The sequence below is a fragment of the Phascolarctos cinereus genome, unplaced genomic scaffold, assembly GCF_003287225.1.
Source record: "Phascolarctos cinereus isolate Bilbo 61053 unplaced genomic scaffold, phaCin_HiC Scaffold_2;HRSCAF=192, whole genome shotgun sequence".
NCBI classification, from domain to species: domain Eukaryota; kingdom Metazoa; phylum Chordata; class Mammalia; order Diprotodontia; family Phascolarctidae; genus Phascolarctos; species Phascolarctos cinereus.
Window position 1 is genome coordinate 83,978,076 of NW_027555625.1, and position 20,614 is coordinate 83,998,689.

Consider the following 20,614-nt stretch of genomic DNA (forward strand, 5'->3'; position numbering starts at 1 on the left):
CTTTTTGTTTCTGACCCCTTTTCTCTGCTCACACAGAGAAAGCTGGTTCAAGCCCTTTTCAATTCGCCTAGACTACTGCAGTAGCTTCCCAATTGTTTTTCCTGACTCAATTTTCTCACCACTCTAGTCCAACCTCCACAATGTGGCTAAAGCTATTTTCTTTCAGAGCAGAGCTTACCCTGTGCCTCCGGAGGCTCCCCATTCCCTGAAGCATCAAGTATAAGCTATGCTGGTTAGCCTTTAGCTCTTTCACTGTGTAGCCCTCCACAAGTTGGCCCTGAAGATCTTAGCCTCACCAGACATGACGCTGGCCTTCTCTCTAATTCTCCCAGGTAACCCTCTGGCTCCTGTCTCTGGGTCTTTGTGCTGGCTGCCCCCCATGCCTGGAATGTGCTCCTCTTCAACCACACTTCAGAGAATTCTTTCAAAGATATCTCTCAAGAACACTCTTCTACATGAAACCAGGCTGCTGGTGTACCCTCCAATCTACCTTATATCTAACTATTTTGTATTTATTTCTTCATATTTATTCAGTATACACACAACTTGTTACCTTCCCCATTAGAAGGTAAGCTCCTTGTCGGCAGGAATTGTTTCATTCATTGTATTTATATTCTAGCAGAGTGCCCGGCACATTTGTTGTTCAGTTGTTCAGTCATGTCTGACTCTACATGAACCCACAGACATTACTATCCATGAGGTTTTCTTGGCAAAGATACTGCAGTGGTTTGCCATTTCCTTCTCCAGTGGATGAAGGCACACAGAAGTTAAGTGACTTGCTTAGGTCATACACAGCTACTAAGTATTTGAAGCTGGATTTGAACTCAGATCTTCTTGACTCCAGGCTCAGCCCTCTATTCACTGAGCCATCTAGCTTTAGGTAGGTCGTATTTAACTTTGAAATTCTAGAAAATGGCTATGGCAGACTCAGATTCAACCCATAACAAATAAGGAGACTATAGAATGAGGATCATTTTGCTAAACCTTGTTAAATGATACATATTAAAATGACCATAAAGTTTAAACAGTGTATCCAAACATAACACAATAGTGAAAATACATTATACTTGCCTTTCCATTTCATGAAGAACGCTTTTTATGTCTTTTCCTAATTTAAATTTTTTTCCAAATGGAACATCAGAAATAATAACATCAACACTTTGGGAAAGTAATGGCAATTCTGTAAAATAGAATCAAAAGAATTAAATTATAAGACACTACTGTTTATAATCCAAACAAAAATAAAATTCAAAGAAGGGACTTTTTTTTTTCTCCTGAACCCTATACAATGAAAATTGGTGTTCATGACTTTGTTGGGGAAGATTCTGGAAAAAAGCAAATATTTCAATTTTCTGAGAAAGCATGTATTCAAAATATGGGCCAATAAGTCTGATTTTGATTATTGGCAAAATTCTATAGCATATCACTAAAAGAGTGATTAGTGTTTGCCTTCTTAACCCCAAAGTTTAGCACAGTACTTGACATATTCTAGCATTTAATAATCTCTTTCTGACTGATTGATCAGCAAAATATTTGAAGGGTTTTCAGATGGAGGAGGGATTGCATTGGTTCTGTTCTACAGGGCAGATCTAAGAGTCAATGGGTAGAAGTTTCAGAGGGCAGATCTGAGCTTGATATATGGGAAAAAAAAACTTTCTAACAGAACACTTTAAAAACGGATGAAATGTCTTGGGAGATATTGAGTTCCTCCTCACTTATGCCCTTCAAAGGAAGGCTGGATGGTCATTTTTGTGGGTGCTACACTGGGGATTCTTGGCCAGATTCAAGTTGAACTAGATGGCCTCTGAAATTCTTTCCAACTCAGATTTTGTTATTTTGGTTCAGCAAGGTAAAAGGTTCCACAGAGAAAAAAAAACTAAGATACGCCACATTAGCTTCTAAAGCATGAACACCAGATTTCTATTGCATTATTCTTTCCCATAATTATAAGGGTCCAATTTTGAGATCACTTTCCCAGATGAGTTAACCTGTCTCTAAACAGAATCTTGATGATTCTTTGATTGCATTCTCTTCAACTCAACAAAACTGAGTAAGAAAGGAGAATTTAAACCTGTTTTTATGCCTACTTAAAATTCTAGATGGCCAAGTCAGAAATTGGAGTAAAAGGAAAAATAATGGATTTAGTGATTGGTACTCAGGTAAGTCCATCAATGTTTATCTTAGTAGAACTGAATAAGGTTATTACTTTATTCAACAACTGCTTAAGTCTCTGAGCACCTGAACCCATAAAACGCAGAACATAAAGAAATTCTCAAAATATAAAGTGCTTTGACTGTAAGGTCATAAATCGCCTGTGCTGGATAACACAAAGCTTCCTTGTAACTAAGGTAATACAATCTTTAAACAGAAACACAGAGCCCAATATAGAAACTAGTAGATAAGTAAGAAGCATAAGCTGAGTGCATTAAACTGCTGGGACAACAGGATCTATAAACCGTGAAATGTCAAACAAATAAGTAAAAAATGTCCTCTCCTTTCCATGACTGCAGGATGATTCAGAGATAGGAAAAACATTTACATTTCAGAACCATGATACAGGGGATGTGGGGGGAGGTGTTTCATTCTTTTCCCTCTCTCAAAGGAAAAATGAGGAGACTAACTTCTAGAACCTTCAGATTAAGGCTTCTGATGACTGCCTAGATCGACCTTTATACATTCAATATTCAAAATTCAACAAACATATATAAAGCATCATCATGTGCAGCACATGATAAAGAACAGAGAGAAAGGGCTTATAAGTCTTCAAAAGCTTACTATCTAATTGGGAAAATTAGACACGTATAAACAAGTATTTTAACACAAACAGAACCTACGGGCCAAGGAGAGGTGGGATGTGCGCCTAGAGTTCAGATGAAGAAAAAAAGAACTGGATGGGGGAAGGAGATCAGGGGAGGTTTCACAGCAGTAACAGAATTGACAGAATCTCAGAGCTGAAAGGACGGTAGAGGTCATCTCTGGGAGATTTCTACTAAGGGGGGCGCTAATTACCTCCCAAGCCTTTTCCTTAGACATAAGTGTTGGGAAATTTTTTATCCCTTATAATGAGGTTGAGTTTTGTCTTGCTGCAGCTCCCACTCACTGCCATTGCAATGACTTTCTAATTGGTTTCTCTGTCTCAAGTCTCTCACCAATCCAGTCTATCCTGGCCAACTGGCAAATGAAAAAGTGGGGGGTTAGCATGTTTTATTATAAATCCTCTGGAACAGTGCTTGGTCTTTGGGCTGCTCAGTGCTCAAGTCTTTCAAAGTTGATTGTCTTGATAATATTATTTTTGTTGTACAAACTTCTCCTGGTGCTGTTTACTCTGCCTCAGCTGACACAACTCTTCAAAGGTTTCTCTAAAACTACCCCTTCATCATTTCTTGTAGTACAAATAGCATGCCATTACTTTCATATACCATAACTTGTTTAGCTATTTCCCATTTGATAGCTAACCTCTTTGATTTCTAATTCTTAGTTACAGCAAAAAAAAAAAATCCAAAAAACAAAAAACCCCCTATATGTTGTATATATTTATTTATGTGCTTATTATCTTCCCCATTAGAATGTAAGCTCCTTCAGAGTAACGACTGCTTCACTCTCTATATCACCAGCACCTAACACATTGCTAGGCACATATTAGGCCCTTAACAGATGTTTGTTTGTTGACTGAATCATTGATTATTCCTAGTTTGCCTTCTGGTGCCAAAGCAGAAGTATGAAAAATGGAACAAAGATAAACTAAGGTTTATAACATAGGAGACTGAGTGAATGGTGGTGCAACCTGTAGGAAGAGCAGGTTTAGCAGGAAAGATAATAAGTCTCATCTGAGATTCCTTGATTTTGATGTGCCAGAGGAATGCCCACATGAGTGAAGTGAACTGCCAGAGATGCAGGTCTGGACCATCTAAGAGGTCAGGGTTAAGGACTGAGTTTTGGAAGCCATCTGCCTAGACTCAGTAATTTATGTGGTGGGAATAAACTGGCAAATTAGAAAGTATAATGAGAGAAGAGATAAGACAGCCAAGGACAGACCCTCGGGGAACAAACCCATTAATTAACCCAGCTCCATGAGCTGGTAAAGAAAAAAGAGAAAGAAGTTGTCAGTAACAACTGAGCTGGGCCATAAAATATGACAGGCAAAATTTCAAAAGGCAAAGATGGGATTGGGGGAAGGGAAGAAGGAGAGAGTAGGACAAAGCAGTTAAGATGGAAGGAACAGAAAAAATGAAGGTCTGATATTTGGAATTAATAATAGCATTTACATAGATAGCACTTTAAGGTTTACAAATCTCTACATAGATTAGCTCATTTGATTTTCACAACAATACTATAAGGTAGATGTTATTATTATCCTTATTTTAGAGATAAGAAAATTGAAGCTACAGAAGCTTAAGTGATCTATCCAGGGTCTTGCTGTTAGTTTTTGAGGCAAGACTGGAACTCAGCTCTGCCTAACTCCAAGTCCAGTGCTATATCCACTGTGCCACCTCGCTGCTTTTCTGGAATGTGGCTGTGAGACAACAGCCATTTGATATCTGAAACTGACACCAAGAATATAGAGTCAATTTTTAAAAGATGACACTTGCATTTTCTCCCAATATGCAATGTCTGCAAAATGAATATTTTTTCGTATCACTGAAGCATCCTACAGTTGTGGAAGCAAGAGGAATCATTTGATTTTTTAAAATAAATTTAATAGTTTATAGATCCTAAACCTGAGGTATCCCCAATAAAATTAGATTAGTGTTACCTGTATCACTAGTTAATGAGTAAGCTGAGTATACTCAGGTTGGTTGCAACACAGATTATGTGAGGGGAAGTACTATGAGATAAGGCTGGAAAGGCAGTCTAAGAGAAATTTGGAGAAATTTTTACTAAGGAATTTGCATACTTAGGATTTTTAGAGCTGGAAGAGGGACATTAGGGATAGATCTGAACAAGTAGTTTCAGGTGTCCGGACCAAAGGGCCCTCTACCTGTAAAATCTACCTCCAATGCTCCTTCTAGCTCTAAAAATCCCCAGTACACAAATTCCTTAGTAAAGCTCTCCATAACACAGTCTTACTCTACTTTCTGAAGAGGAGAGCTAGGGTTCAAACCTACGTCATTTTACATGGCTCCTTTCACATGCCACAAAGCCTCAGGCCTTTGGGTTTTATCCCTTTCCAAAAGACATTACCTTAATAAAAAAGGTTTCACTTGAAGCCATTCCAAGCTACCAAAAGCCCTTGTCTTTCCTATTTACTTATTTAACTCAAGATACAGGTAGCCCTAATCACTATAATTTAGCGACACCTAAAGTTTAGAATCTATAAACAACTAAATCTTTAATCCGTTAAACATCAAAAAAACCTATCAGTAAAAGCCTTCCTCTCCTTTTCATGATGAAGGATAATTCAGTGACAAGAAAACACTGTAAATTTTGAACACTTGTTGAATCTAGGGGAAAAAAAAGCCAATCTAATCTTTCAATGACTAATTCATTAATAATACAGGTGTTAATTTCAAATGCCAAATTTTGTGTACATATATTAGATGTAGATTTAAACTTTCTTCAGTTCATCTCATTTTTTTTTAAAAAAGTAGTACATCAAGTCATCTGTGATACTACACAAACTTGAAGGCAAATCTAGCTCCTTCAATCACCCAATTAGGGTTTATCAAGCAGGTTGAAAGTGTCGTTTTGGGAGAATGTAACTGACTCTTATTTTGTCCTGTACTTGTTATTTTTCTTTCTCTTTCTTATGCCTCTTTAACACAAACTTCTCCTTCAACACCTCCCAAGAAGATAACAACAACAAAAAAAATTCGGAGGCCCTCAATAGTCCAAGAAAGTCCTTTTTTTTTAATCCCTAGTAATAGGGCCCTATATGTAGCAGGCCCTTAACAAATGCTTATTGACCGACTAAGAAGGTATGGTTTTCTTTGGTCTACTATAAATGGCTGTGCTAACAAGGACACATTTTTCCCTCAGGAACATTTTAAGCTTACTCTTTTTTTTAATATGTACCTTCTCATGCTACATGTCCAACCTGATCCTATCAACTACTTTGCAAGAAATATGTCTCTTTGCTACTCTCTCTCTGGGTTGTGTAGCTCAGGAGGAGAGAATACATACACATGTCATCTGCAAAACTGTGAGACAACGTCTATTATGTACTGATGATGTATGTGTGTCACATGTGAATGCATTACCTGCAGTTTATCCGTCTATCTGTAGTAGTCTACGCCAGTTTATTGGGGCATTAGCTGGCAAGCACCCTGAACATTCTTGTGACAAGCACTTGCTCTGTGCCAGAGATTCAAAAATAAAGGTGAAACATTCCTTTTTTGCTATAGTTGACTTATTTGAGAATTGTTTTTCGTAGCTTTCATTTTTCCCCACTAGTGTTATATTTCTTGTTATGGGAGGAGCTCTCATGAGATTATCTTTAGTAGCTTCCCAGAGTAGCCAAAATGACTGGTTTTTTTTTTTTGGTACTTTCCAAGAAACTAAACAGTCTTCCTAGGGATGTAGGATGGACTTAGCCAGAATTTTAAGTTAGAGTTTTATGTAATCAAATATAGACAAGTCTCTCTATTCTAGGCAGCAATGCTTGTGATTTAGAACAGTAAAAGATCAATTAATACACATTTTGGAGATAATAAAGATAGGGATATACTGTTTTGCATGAAAAAATAGATAATGCCAATGAAAGACATTTTGCTGAATTGAATCGCTAGCTTGTAATGAGTTTTCTGATTATGGACAATTTGGTTCAGGTTTTGGAAAAAGAAACATCACAGACTACTTACAAAGTTCCTCTTACATATGGAAATACAGGTATATTGTATTTATAGGTGTATATGTCTAACATACATATATACATATATACCATATTTATATGTGTGAGTATATATGCATATATACATATACATACATATATATCTTTGTGTGTATATACACACATTTCCATATGTAGGAGTGCTATAGTGTCTGGCCCATAGTAGGCACTTACTCCTTGTTGATTTGATTTATCTATATTTTTATAATCTTCCATAGAGAGTCTGCCTGGTGAACTGTGAAGTCTGTCTGCTGGTTCTTTTTTATATTTTCTGGCCATTTATTTTGAAACAGTCGAACTGTTTATGCTAATTAAATCTACTCTATGGTTTTCCAATGCTATTTGAGTAAGGTGATTATATTTGGTTTATTCTTTCAAATTGATGGGGTTTTTTTCTTCAGGCTAACAATACCTTTATATATACAGGGTGTCTCAAAAGTTTCAGTACAGTTTTAAGCTTACACACACACATACATAAACATGTACGCACACAATGCACATGCATATGTGTACCAAAAGTCTTAGTGCAGTTTTAAGTAAATTGCACTGTCTTTTGGGACACCCTGAATATATGTATAAATGTATGATTAGTCTGGAAAAAAAATGTGGGGGTTTGAAAGAGAAGACCAGATATCACTCGTCTCAAATGGCAATGGAAAGTCACAGAGTAGATTTAAGTAGAATAGTGGATAAAAGAAACAGCCTGAATGTTTAAAAATAAGTATCCAGAAAATATAAAAATGAACCAGCAGACAGCCTTCACAGTTCACTGGGTAGAACCTCTATGGAAGATTATGAAAAGATAGACAGGTCATCAAGCCAACAAGCATTAATTGTCTCCTATGTGCCAGGCACTGTGCTAAGCACAGGAATTACAAAGAAAAGAAAAAGACATTTCCTGCTCTCAAGGAACTCACAGTCTAATGGGGGACACAACGTACAAGCAAGATCTACAGAAAATAAACTGGAGATAATCTCAGTGGGAAGGCACCAACCTTAAGGGGGACAGGGAAAGGCTTCTTGCAGAAAAGTGGGATTTTAGCTGAGACTCAAAGGAAGCCAGGGAAGCCAGGAGGCAGAGATGAGGGAGAGTGTTCTAGGCATGTGGGATAGCCAGAGAAAACGCACAGGTGAGAAAGTTGTAGGGATGCAATCTGTACAAGTAGACAGAAGAACTATTTACATTGATGAGACTAGGAATCCAGAAGAACTATTTATGTTGATGAGACTAGGAATCCACTGAAGTGGGGAAGTGATTCAATAAATCATGAATGTATTTCTGTGCCAATACACTGCAATTCTCATTTTTGTACATATTGTACCACTAAGAATTTCTTTGTTTTATAGATTCAGAGAAGGCAGAACTAAAGTCTAAATAACTAAATGAACAGAAATCACAGAGAGGTCTCATGTCAACAACTACGTGCTGGACAGTTCCATCTGAGGATGGGAGCTCAATAAAAAACAACAAAAAAACAATAGTTTGAGGTGTTCATAAATGTAAAAGATTGTTTTGTGGATCACAGAACTATCTGAAGGCTCCTCAAGTCATTTCATTTGATCCTTATCCAAAGCATGAATTTTGTCTAAAAGATCCCTCAAAAGTGGCTGTTTAGCTTCTTTGCTTCCTCCAATTCTGGAAAATTTACTAATCCTGGAGGAATCCCATTCCATTTCTGACAGCTCTTAAAGTAATAGTAATAACAATAATAATAATAATAATAATAATAATAATAATATTAATAATATGATAGCAATAGCAATTGGTATTTATGTAGTACTTCGAGGTTTGCAAGCCATTTTAATGTTTTTTCATTTTATCCTTACAACAAACATGGGGAGTAGATGCTAGTATTATCTTCATTTTACAGATAAAGAAACTGAGGTTAAGTTTAAGTGACTTAACCTCAGTCATACAGCTAGTAAGTGTCTGAGGCAGGATTTGAAATCAGTTCTCCCTGATTCCAAGTCCAGCATACTACCAACTGTACCATATAGCTGGCTCTAATTGTTAGGGCATTTTCCCTTATATTGAATCAAAATCTGCTTTCTTGTAATTTCCACTTACTGGTCCTAAAGTTCACTTTATTGGGGTTTAATAGAATAAGTTTAATTACTTTTCTACATGAGAACACTTCAAGTATTTGAAGTCAGCTATCATGTCCTTTTAAAATCTTTTCTTCCCTTTTAATAAATGACTCTCAAATTAATATCCTTAGTTCCCTAAACTAAATCTCTGTATTGCTTATTTCTGAGTTCCTTCAGTATGCTAAGCATCTGTCTCTCCATAGGATCTGGCTCATTAATTTTTCCTTTAAAAATATGGCGTGCAGAACTGGACACAGCACCTGCAATGTAGTTTGACAAAAAGAAATTACTCTAGGACTATCAAATTAACATTTGTTTGGTTGTCACATTGCAGACTGAGCTTGCAGACCATTAAAAGCCCTATTTTTTTTCACATAAAATATTTTCCAACCAAACTATCCTCTTCCCATCTTGTATTTGCATAGCTGATTTAAAAAAATTCAAGCGCAGAACTTTGCAGTTATATCTGTTAAATTTCATCGTTACCCTCCAGTCTTTCACGATGTTCTTGCATCATAATTTCATCATCTAGTGTATTAGTTATCCCTCTTTGCTTTGTGTCATCCATAAAATTAATAAGCATGCATATCATTTAAGGCTTTATCTAAGTCACTGATTAAAATGATCAGGATGAGACAGTGAATTCTCCATTATTGGAAGTGTTACAGCTGAGGCTTACAAAAATCAGTCAGGGACATTGCTGAGGAGAGTCTGACCTGGGGTATGAGGCCCATCTTCTATGGGCCCTAAAACCATAAAGTTCTATGAAACCTCATTTCTAGTTCTGCTACTGTCAAATACTTTTTCATTTATATGCCTGAATATGCAACTGGTTCAGTAATTTCTTTCTATCACAGAACTATTGCAAGAGGGAAAAAAAGATTAAATACACTAAATGTCCTAAAGTTACTGAAAAACATTCAATGAATTATTGGTCTTTGTTTTCCTTTTAAAATCCATTCTAAGTGATATGTGATTATAAAAAAATTTTCAAATCCATTAAATGTATTTTAATACAGAGTTGGACATATCCAAGGGGCCTCACATTGCTCTTCTGAATAAGCATGTAGGAAAAATTGCTGATTATTCAAATCATACTTCCCAAGAATAAATCATCTGAAGAATATTACAATCTCTTTTCTTTTAATAACTACAATAATACTGAGGTGAATTAAGTATAAATTCCAGTGATAAAATCTTTTTGATTCCTTAAGAAATATGCTTTTCTAATACTACATAGAAAATCAGTTTTGCTTTACAATGTTCTGACACTAAACATGTACTAAGCTATATCCTAATTTTGATTACATTTGTATTTTGGATAGCTTACCTGTTACACAGAACTTAAATAATTCTATTCTGTCCATGAGACCAGCAGATTTCAGATTGTCAAAAGCACCCAGTAACTGTGAGTCACTTACATCAGCACCCAAATAACTGGCGTTCTGTGAAGGAAAACAGATTTTTGAAGAATATGTAAAATTATGAAATATTTTGCTTCTCTGAGCAAGTCTATTTCCATTTTCTTAAACAATGAAAGAGGAAAACATATGTTTAGGAAAATTCAGGATGTTTCAAAAAAAACCCTGACGTTAATATAAAGAAAAAAATTCAGGGGGCAGCTAGGTGGTGTAGTGGATAGAGCACGAGCTCTGGATTCCGGAAGTTTAAATCTGGCCTCAGACACATAACACTTACTATCTGTGTGACCCTGGGCAAGTCACTTAACCCCACTTCCTAGCCAAAAAAAAAAAAAAAGAAAGAAAAGAAAAGAAAAAAATTCATTTTGATGTGTTAATGCTGCTGTTAACAATATAATATAAAAATCTTCATTGGTCAAGTAGGATATCTAGAAAACAGAGCCATAGTCACAAAGAGCATCATGGCATCACTTTTAAGAACAGATCATACTACAATAACCTCCTTTCCTTTTTTAATAGGGTTATGAGAATGGTAGATGGAGGTGTTAAATATAAAGCAGAGAGAGGCCTAAACCAGATTAAAATATAATTAGGAAACATTTAATAAAATAAAAATAATACAATGAAACATAGATAATGTTATTATGTGGTTTTAGAAGTCAATATGTAACTGTAGAGATCTTTATGCAGGGTTTAGTGGCCCTGATTCAATCTGAATTTGATACCACTGCTGCAGATAATAGTCTACCTAGATCTAGCAAATTATCAGACAAAACTGCTCATTCTGTTCTTGTGGACAAGATAACAGTAGACTTGGCAGTAGACTGGTATGATTAAGTAGATTCAGAACTGGTTGAATGGCCAGACCCAAAGAAGAGTCATAAATAGTTCACTGTCAACAGAGAAGGTTTTTAATGGACTATTCTAGTGACAGGGGTGTGGCTGGAGGGTATATGGCATTTTTATCAATTATTTGGGAAAAGACAAAGAAAGAATGCTCATCAAATTTGCACATGACATAAGGCTGGGACAAATACATACCAAACTGCATGCCAGAGTCAGGGTTAAAAATATCATGACAGGTTAGAATGTTAGGCTAAATCAAATGGTAGCAGTTTGTCTGAAAAAGACTGGAGGGTTTTGGTGGAAAGGCCATACCATATTGTGGGGAAAATGCTCTGAAGTCAGAGGGCCTGGGTTCCCATTTTTACTCTGCTACTTACTACCTGGGTGACTTTGGCCAAGTCACTTACCCTCTCTTGGGCTTCAGGTTTCTCATCAGGAAAGGAAAGGGGCTGGGCTAAATCAGGGATTCTTCACCTGGGGTCTGTGAACTAGGTTTAAAAAAACAATCTCTATTTCAATATAATTGGTCTTCTTTGTAATCCTATGTATTTAACATTTAAAAACATCTTTCTGAGAAAGGATGGTCTGAGAAGGTTTCACCAGACTGTTGCCAAATGACATAAAAGAGGTTGAGAACCCCTGATCGATAGACTCTATGTCCTTTTCAGCTCAAACTCTGAAATCCTATGGTTCTCAGTATGAGCCAGCAGTGTGACGTGGTAGCCAAAAGGCAAATATGATGTTACTCTGCTTTAAGAGCACTACTCTGCCAAAGGTAAGGTGGGATCATAGGCTTGCTGTGTTCTCATCTAGTCAGATCTCAGCTGGGGTACTGGGTCCAGTTTTTGGGCACCATATTTTAAGAACAACATTGGAAAGCTGGAAAGAGTCAACAAAAGGTCAACCAGCATGGTGAAAAGCTTTGAGATTATGCTATTGGTTGAAGCCACCGATGCTTAGCCTAAAAAAGACAACTCAATCCATCTTCCATTCAACTGTGATAGTCTTAAAGCACGGGTATGACTCTTGCCTGCTCAGTAAACTCCAGCGGCTCCCTATTACCGTTAAAACCAAATATGAATTCCACCACTGGGTACTGAAATCCCTTCATGACCTAGTTCCAACTTACCTGTCCAGTCTTGTGACATCATTCCCTTTCTCACAATCATTATTCTAGCCAAACTAGCATTCTTCCAGCATCTTACACAACAACCTACCTCTTGTCTTCCAGTCTGCACTGACTGTCCCCTGTGCCTAGGACACACACCCTTCTCCCCTCTACCTCTTAACAATATTTAGTTTCTTTCAAAACTCAATTCTAACACTGCCTCCTCTGTGAGGCCCTTCCTGATCCCCCAGGTGCTAGTGACTCCTCTTTAAAGTACCTCACAGCTATTTTGGGGCACATTACTTTGTCTTTTAGAATGTAAGTTAGTTGATAGCAGGGGCCACTTCCTTTTTTGTCTTTGTGTATCCAGTGCCTAGCCCAAATCCTGGCACATAATGGCCATTTAAAATGCTGGCTGATTGATCAAAATGATAGTTATCTTCAAGTATTGTCATGTGGAAGTAAAAGTATATTAATGCTACCATTACTTACGTAAATATCTTATCCTATAATACCATAAACTCCTTAAGGTAAGGAATATATCTACCCCTACTACCTAGAATAGCAGTACTTCTCACATAAGTGTTTAACAAAGGTTTGTTGAAATGAATTTTTGAAACATTTGTACATTTTCCTAAAATGGTAAAAGAAACAGATAATCCAATCATTATTGGTTCTGGAGTACATTATATTTATGCCTTGCTTCCATAAGAACTCATTACCTGCTACTGTGCAGTACAATAGGTCTCATGAAAGGTACAAGAGAAATAAAATACAGTACCTGCCTGAGACACTTATAATTGAATTAGAGATAAGCTATATGTAGGCAAAGCAAGAAAAAAAGAATTATAAAGCTTATATACATAAGCTCAAAATAATTTGGCATGTAATTACTTTCCTACAATAAAGTTATCTAATTGTTTATTTGTCTATTGACAGTAGTTTGTATTCCACTGCAGGGAAGGGGAGATATCTTAGGAATGACAAATATGCTACAGCTAAGAGCCATGGATTTAGAGTGAGTAGACCTGGGTTCAATTCTTGCACTCTTGCATACCCGTGTCACTTTGGCCAAGCCAGTGAACCTCTTTGGTGATAAGCTTCCTTATCTGCACAGTGAAGGTGCTGGATTAAATGACCTTTAATGACCTCATCTAAATCTAAAGTCCTATAATTTTAAAAATAATTTACCCATAAACAAGGATTGGTTGCACAGAACTGTATATGTAAATATCCTTGGTGTAATGGACAGAGAACTGGCTTCAGAGTCAGTCAGGCCTGGGTGTGAGTCCTGCCTCTGACACACATGCTGTGTGACCCTGAGCCAATCACTTAAACTCTCAGTGACCCAAATGGCTCTAGTGCTAGTCAAAACCCTGCTTAGCTTTAGCACTTACAGGCCATTCCTTGGCAGCTTCCAACAGGATTGTTCCAAGTCCACACATTGGATCCAAAACTACTGCACCAACCTACAGAAAGAAAAAGTGATTTGTGACAGTCATAGTGGAGAAATACCCACATTTATGTCTCTTGTGGCAGTATGCAGATAAACACACACAGCACAAAGAGAAAGTAACTGGGGAAAAGCACTAACAACAAGAGATCAGGAGAGGCCTCAAGTCGGTAAGGGGCTCTCTAACAAAGGTAAGGGGCTTTGAAGGGAGTCAGGTATTCCAACAGTAGAAGTGAGGAGGGAGGGCATTCCAGGCATAGGGAACAGCCTATGCAAAAGCAGAGAGTGGGGAGATGGAATGACTGACATGCGCATGCAATAACCAGCAGGCCAGTCTGACTACAATGTAGCTCAGATGTGTGTTTCTATGTGTGTACAGTAAAGTGAAATAAGTCCACAAATAGACTAGAGTCAGACTACAAAGGGTTTTAAGAGGCAGCAAGGTAGTGCAATGGATAGAGCACCAGGCCTGGAGTCAGGAAGACCTGGGTTCAAATCTGGTTTCAGATATGTCCTAGATGTGTGACCCTGGATAAGTCACATAAACTCTGCCTGCCTCAGTTTCCTCATCTGTAAGATGGGGATTATAACAGCACCTATCTTCCAAGGTTGTTATGAGGATCAAACAAGATAGTAATTATAAAGCACTTAGCACAGTGCCTGGCACATAGAAGGTACTATATAAATACTAGCTGTTATCATTAAGTGTTAAACACAGGATTCTATTTTATTCATTGATTTTGGCAGGTGTGTAGAAGATGGGTTGGAGAGGGTAGAGGATAAAGGCAGACAGCTGTCACAGTAGTCTAGGGAAGAAGTGATGAGAGTCTGAACTACAGTGGTGGCTGTCTGAGTGGAGAGAATAGAGATGCCTTTGCACGGGCAGTCAGTCCTCCATCATCCGGCCTCCTCAGCCTGACCTCCTATTTACATTGTGTTTATTTGCAAGTATAGAGCTGTTGGCATATCGTCTCCTCCATTAGAGTAGGAGCCCTTTGGGGGCAACGGCAACGTTTTGGCCCTTGTTTGTGTCTGCAGCACTTAGAACACTGTCTGATACAGAGCTCTGAATATGATGTGACTGATTTAGCAACTAATTGGATATGGGTCATGAGGGAGAAGGAACAAACAAAGATCACTGAGGTGGAGAACATGGGTAATTAGAAGGATGTGGAACCTTTGAAAAAAACAGGGAAGTAAAGAAAAAGGGCAGGTGTAGAAGGGAAAAAAGATAATGTATTCTATTTTGGATATGCTGAGTCTGAGATGCCTGTGGAATGTCCAGCAGGAGACATTCAGCAGGCCGATGGTGACAGACTGATGCTGATGAGAAAGATAAGGGTAGAAAGTTTTATGCAGCAGCAAGGTGGTGCAGTGACAGAGTGTTGGAGCTGGAGTCAGGAAGACCTGAGTACAGGTCCCTCCTCAGAAACTGACTACCTGCCTGATGCTGGACTAGTCACTGAAAGTCCGTCTGCCTCAGTGTTTCCAAATGTAAATGAGGAGAACAACAGTTCCTACCTGGCTGGGCTGTTGTGAGGATTAAAATGAGATGACTTTTGCAAAGCACCTAGCACAGTGTCTGGCACACAGCAGGTACTATATAAATGCTAGCTATTATTACATTTGAGGAAACTAAGGCAAACAGAGGTTAAGTGAGTTAATCAAGGAAGCGTAAAAGGATTACCATGTAGCAATGAAGGCCCAGTTGGGATTAGGTAACATATCTGTAGTGGACCCAGTCAGCACCATAGAATGACTTCCTCCAAGGGTGTTCAGTATTATGAGGAATAGAGAAAGGAGATGTAGGAAAGGATGGAATAGGGAGGGAAATGATAGAGAGTTGGTTAGTGTAAAGAAGGATTTTTTTTTATACCAGGAAAGTAAAAGAACAGAGTATATAATTTCAGATACCAAATATTCATGTTTTTATGAAGTAGTAGAGGACATGAGAAAGTCTGAAACTGTCTTTACTCTCATGTGTAACAGGAATGAACATTTTAAATGAGTTTGCTAAAATCTACAACGTAAATAGCTTTTAATTAGGGACAGAGATGAGTACCAGTGTGGTGAATTTTGTTTCCCCATTAAGCATTAAGGTATATTTCTTGTGCCCATCTTTGAATTTTTTGAAATTTTTAATTTTCAAATCAAAAGTAATTCCTACTTACAACAATGACATTTTTTCCTTACATTGATTTCAGCAAGAGATGCCATTGTCCAAGCTATAGTAGAACGAAGTCCTGCCACCTTGATATAAGCTCTGCTTGCCAAAGGAAGCCTACAAAAAATTTGGTCATAGGGTCAACAAGACTGTTTGCCAATTTAACACACATTAATGAAAATGTGAAGCAAGGAAAAGTGATGTATTCTCATATACTCATAGACATGCAATAAAATATTTAAAACAGTACATTGTTTTTAACTTTATGATATAAACACATTTGTTACTTGGCAGAGTTGGTCTTGAGGCATTCTAGATAAAGTGAGTTTTCTAGGCAACTGAAATTAATGAGGCAGGCAGGATAGAAGAGTGGAAAGAATATTGAACTAGGAGTCAGTAGACCTTGCTTCTTGTTCCAGAATGGCCACTCACAAACCACAGAATCCAGGGCATTCACTTGCCTTTTCTGCAGGTAAGTTTCCAAGGTTGTTTTGAGGATCACAGAATCTTAAACTCTGAAGGGCCATCTAAAACCATCTACGCCAGCACCCACACATATGAACAGGAATCTCCCATTCACAGAACATAAAGGTGGTTTATAAAGATTTTGCTTAAGACCTCCAATGAGGCTCAGAGAATCACAGACTGAGAGCTCAAAGGAATCTTAGAGGTCTTCTAATTCAAGTCCTTCATTTTTCAGAAGAAACTGAACCTACAGAGGTTAAGAGACTTGCTCAAGGGCACATAGTGCCCCCAAGGGCTAGGGTTTGAATCCAGGCCTCTGCCTCCAGATACAGAGCTCTTCCTACTATACCACAGCAAGAGAGCTCCCCATCACTACTGAGACTGTGCCTTGTACTTCTGAATAGCACTAATCATCAGAAAGTCTTTCCTTCTATCAAGCCTGATTTTGCCTCCACAAATTCAACCCACAATTCCTACTTCAGCCCTCTAGGACCAGGCAGATGAGTCTAAATCCTCTTCCACGGGACAATCCTGTAAATACCTGAAGTCAGTTAATGTGTCCCCCACAAAGTCTATTCTCTAGGCTAACACCCTATCATTATTACTTGGGTTCCGCCATTTGACCAATTCCAAATCTTCCCAACTGTACTATCATCTCTCTCACGTCTGTCTACTTGTTCCTTTAGGGTACGGCCCCCTGGCCTTCCTTTGTGGTTCCAAACCCTTACAATTTCCTCTCTCATCCCCACGTCTTTAACACTGGCTGTTCTCCCTGCTGCTGATGCTCTCCCTCTTCACCTCTGTGCCTCAGACTCCCTAGTTTCCTTCAAAGCTTAGTTCAAGTGCTGCCTTCTAAATGAAGACTTTCCTCATCCCCCAGGAAGCTTTGCTTTCACCTCAAAAATGACCTTTTACTGATTTTGGATATATTTCTATATGTTCATGTTCCACTAATAGAATGTAAGCTTCTTAAGGGCAGCAATGGTTTAATTTTTGTCTTTGTATCTTTTCTTTTTTTTGGTGAGGTCATCAGGGTTAAGTGACTTGCCCAGTGTTACACAGCTAGTAAGTGTCAAGTATCGGAGGTCACATTTGAACTCAGGTCCTCCTGACTCCAGGGCAGGTGCTCTATCCACTGTGGCACCTAGCTACCTCCTGTTCCCTCTTTTAAATGGGTTGTTACAAGACTGATGCTGATAATACACTTTATTGATTTAAATACAGATTATAAGTGAACACGGGCTCCACTCCCCAAAATGAGATATTTTAGAGGAAAATATATAAAGCAGTGAATGATAATCATACGAAATCAGTGAACAAAAATCATATATTTATTAAGAAAGACATAAAATTGATGAAGGTCACAGGAGCTCCATGCATGACTTGAAACTGCCCAAAATGGGCCCAAGGGAAGGGGTCCTGTCTTCTAGGTTGGCAGGAAGCAGGTACTGCTGGCAAATGCAGAGACCCTCATCGAAGTGGGAAACATTTAAAAAGGCTTTGTTGTTGCTGTTGTTCAGTTGTGTCCGACTCTTTGTCCCCCCCCCCCCCATTTTTTGGGGGTGGATTTCTTGTCAAAGATACTGGGCGGCTTTGCTACTTCCTTTTCCAGTAGATTTGGCAAACAGAGGTTAAGTGATTTGCCTGAGGCTAAATTTGAATTCAGGTCTCCCAGATTCCAGGCCCAGTGCTCTAGCTACTATCTAGCTGCCTCCAAGGCAAAGATTAAGTGACTTGCACAGGGTCACACGGCTACTGAGTGCCAGAGGCCACATCTGAACTCAGAGCTTCCCCACTCAATGCCCAGCGCTCCATCCACTGAGCTACCTCTTTTAAAAGATTACTAGGGACTAACTGAAATCGTAAATCTGTTGAGGGTAAGAATTAGGTAATTAAAAAAAAATTATGTGCCTCGCATCTGCATGGACTGCAGAGAGCTGCTGACAAATAAATACTTGTTGAATTGAACACACGACCTCTCTGTTTTAGCATAACAAACTAGAGATGGGCAGACAAAAACACAGTCGGAGCATGACTGTACATCGTTCTCAGGTTTTCTATAAGTTTGATTGGAGAGAGAACATGAGGCCTATGTTAAGACCAATGCAGCAATATAACTACACTGAATTAAAAATATCTGGGAACTCGGTATGAATATTTGCTGCAGATACGGTAGACAAACTTCATCCATCAAGAAGACTGAACAAGTGTCAAACTTTACTCTGACCTGAGGTCTACTATGTGGCATAGTTTTTTTGATCAGATGAAGACATATTTGAATAAACAAACCTTTGTGAAGAGAAACAAAGATTTAGATAGCAACAGTAAAAATGGATGAGCTCTATGAACTGAAGCCAAACATGAAATGTGAGTTTGAGAACGCTGGATTTCATGTAATTGTTGAAAAGAACCTCAGAGACAGAAGAGACCTCAGAAGTCATTAAGTCTAACACAACAAACCCCCTCTATCACATACCCAGCAAGACATCATTTGGCTTCTACTTGATCCTGTTTGATTAAAAGGAACCCAGTACCCATTCGATTTTTAAAAGGTTCTTATTTTTGGAAATTCTTTTAAAGACTAGGTCTCCTGGGAACTTCTATCCCAGGGATGGGGAACCTACACCTTGAGGCTACATGTGACCCCCTAGGTCCTCAAGTGTAGCCCTTTGACTGAATCCAAACTTCTCAGAACAAATCCCCTTAATAAAAGGATTTTTTTTTTAAACTTGGACTTAGTCAAAAGGCCACATCCACGGACCTAGAAGGCCAAATGTGGTTTCAAGGCTGCATGTTCCCCATCCCCGTTCTATCCATTGGTCTTATTTCTCCCACTGGCACAATGTAAAATAAATCTAATCCTTCCACCCACATGACAGCTCTTAGACATGCTGAAGATAGTCATAATATTCTTCCAAGTCTTCTCCCTATTTAATTTAATCAATCTGCATGTGACATGGTTTAGGAATATCCTCATTATTCTGGTCATACTTCTTTGGGAAAAAAAAAATACTCTGTTAACATCCTAAAAAAGTGGTGCCCCAAACAGAATCCAATGCTCCAGGTGATGATCTGGCAAGTACACTTAGATGACCACCTTTCTGGTTCTGAACATTATTTCTATTAATATAGTTGAAGATTACAGTGACTTTTTTTGGCAGCTAAGGCACACAGCTAAGTGTAGGAAGAAGCAAAATTTAAAAATGCATCTTTAATGTTATGAGATTGTTCCATATGGCACCTATGAAATCAAATTTTTCACTAAATCATTTCTGTAACAATATTATATATTTTGTATAATGCTTTGATCTATAAGTTGAATTAATGAGTAACAGTGGGAGGAATGACAAAAATATTCTTCTATATTAGCCCCACCTTCTGTGGATGAATTCTACAATTGTCCAACAACAGAATGGCTGTGTTCTCTTGCAGAAAGCCTTTGGCTCTGCAGCTGCAGAGATGGGGCACCACTACTTACATCCACCCTTGACTTTATTCTAGTGGTGTCATGTACAATACAATACAAATAACTTGAAGAATCTTCCAGAAAACTGAGGCAGGAATTATTATTATCCTTATTTACATTTATAGTAACATGACAGTATTCTACTATATGACTAGACAAACATTATTTTTAGATTTTCTAAAGAGTTGGAAAAATGTTCTCCAGACCTTTCCAAAGAATTAACAATGCATCAGACTTGGTAATGAGTACTAAGGGCCCCAAGAATTGCATTGTATATTCAATTTTAATAAATGCTTGCTATCTCTCTAAGTATATGTATATATACATTTCTTATCCAGTCTGTCTTAATTTTCTAAATTAATGAATAATTTAAAATACTTTAGACACTAGCTATAATTTGTCAATGTCATCAATGTAGTTCATAGCTTGTTATCCACATTTTTACACTCTAAAATAATAGATAAAATGAAAACTGTATGTTATCAGAGTTTTTTAAAGGCATATACAAAACATGAAATATCAAGCCTTAAGTTCCATCTAATCAAATTAATCTTCCTTGCTAGTTGTTGACTTTAAAAACATTAGTGAACTTACAAAAATCCTGAAGCACAAAAATATAAGCATCTACCTGAAAACAGGAATCCCCACCACGGAGTAAATGTCATTTAGATGTATAAATATCTGAAAGAATAAACAAGAAATTAGACTGAAAAACAAAACTCCACTATTACAGCTTCTGGGTGGCAACCTGAATGCTTTAGTTCTGTGCCCATAAGG

The 20,614-nt window shown here is 37.9% G+C and overlaps 1 protein-coding gene across 6 annotated transcripts in view; it reads right to left on the bottom strand.

The window, feature by feature from the left end:
• Positions 1–20,614, bottom strand: part of THUMPD2 (THUMP domain 2 tRNA and snRNA guanosine methyltransferase) — a 45,240-nt gene that overhangs the window by 2,329 nt on the left and 22,297 nt on the right. For all 6 annotated transcript variants that reach the window (XM_078149483.1, XM_020976987.2, XM_020976988.2 and 3 more), the window contains 5 exons: positions 20,466–20,518; positions 15,936–16,023; positions 13,687–13,758; positions 10,245–10,359; positions 1,072–1,180 (listed from right to left, as the gene is read on the bottom strand). In XM_078149483.1, coding sequence (XP_078005609.1) covers positions 1,072–1,180; positions 10,245–10,359; positions 13,687–13,758; positions 15,936–16,023; positions 20,466–20,518 — 437 coding nt within the window. The remainder of the gene's footprint in view (positions 1–1,071; positions 1,181–10,244; positions 10,360–13,686; positions 13,759–15,935; positions 16,024–20,465; positions 20,519–20,614) is intronic.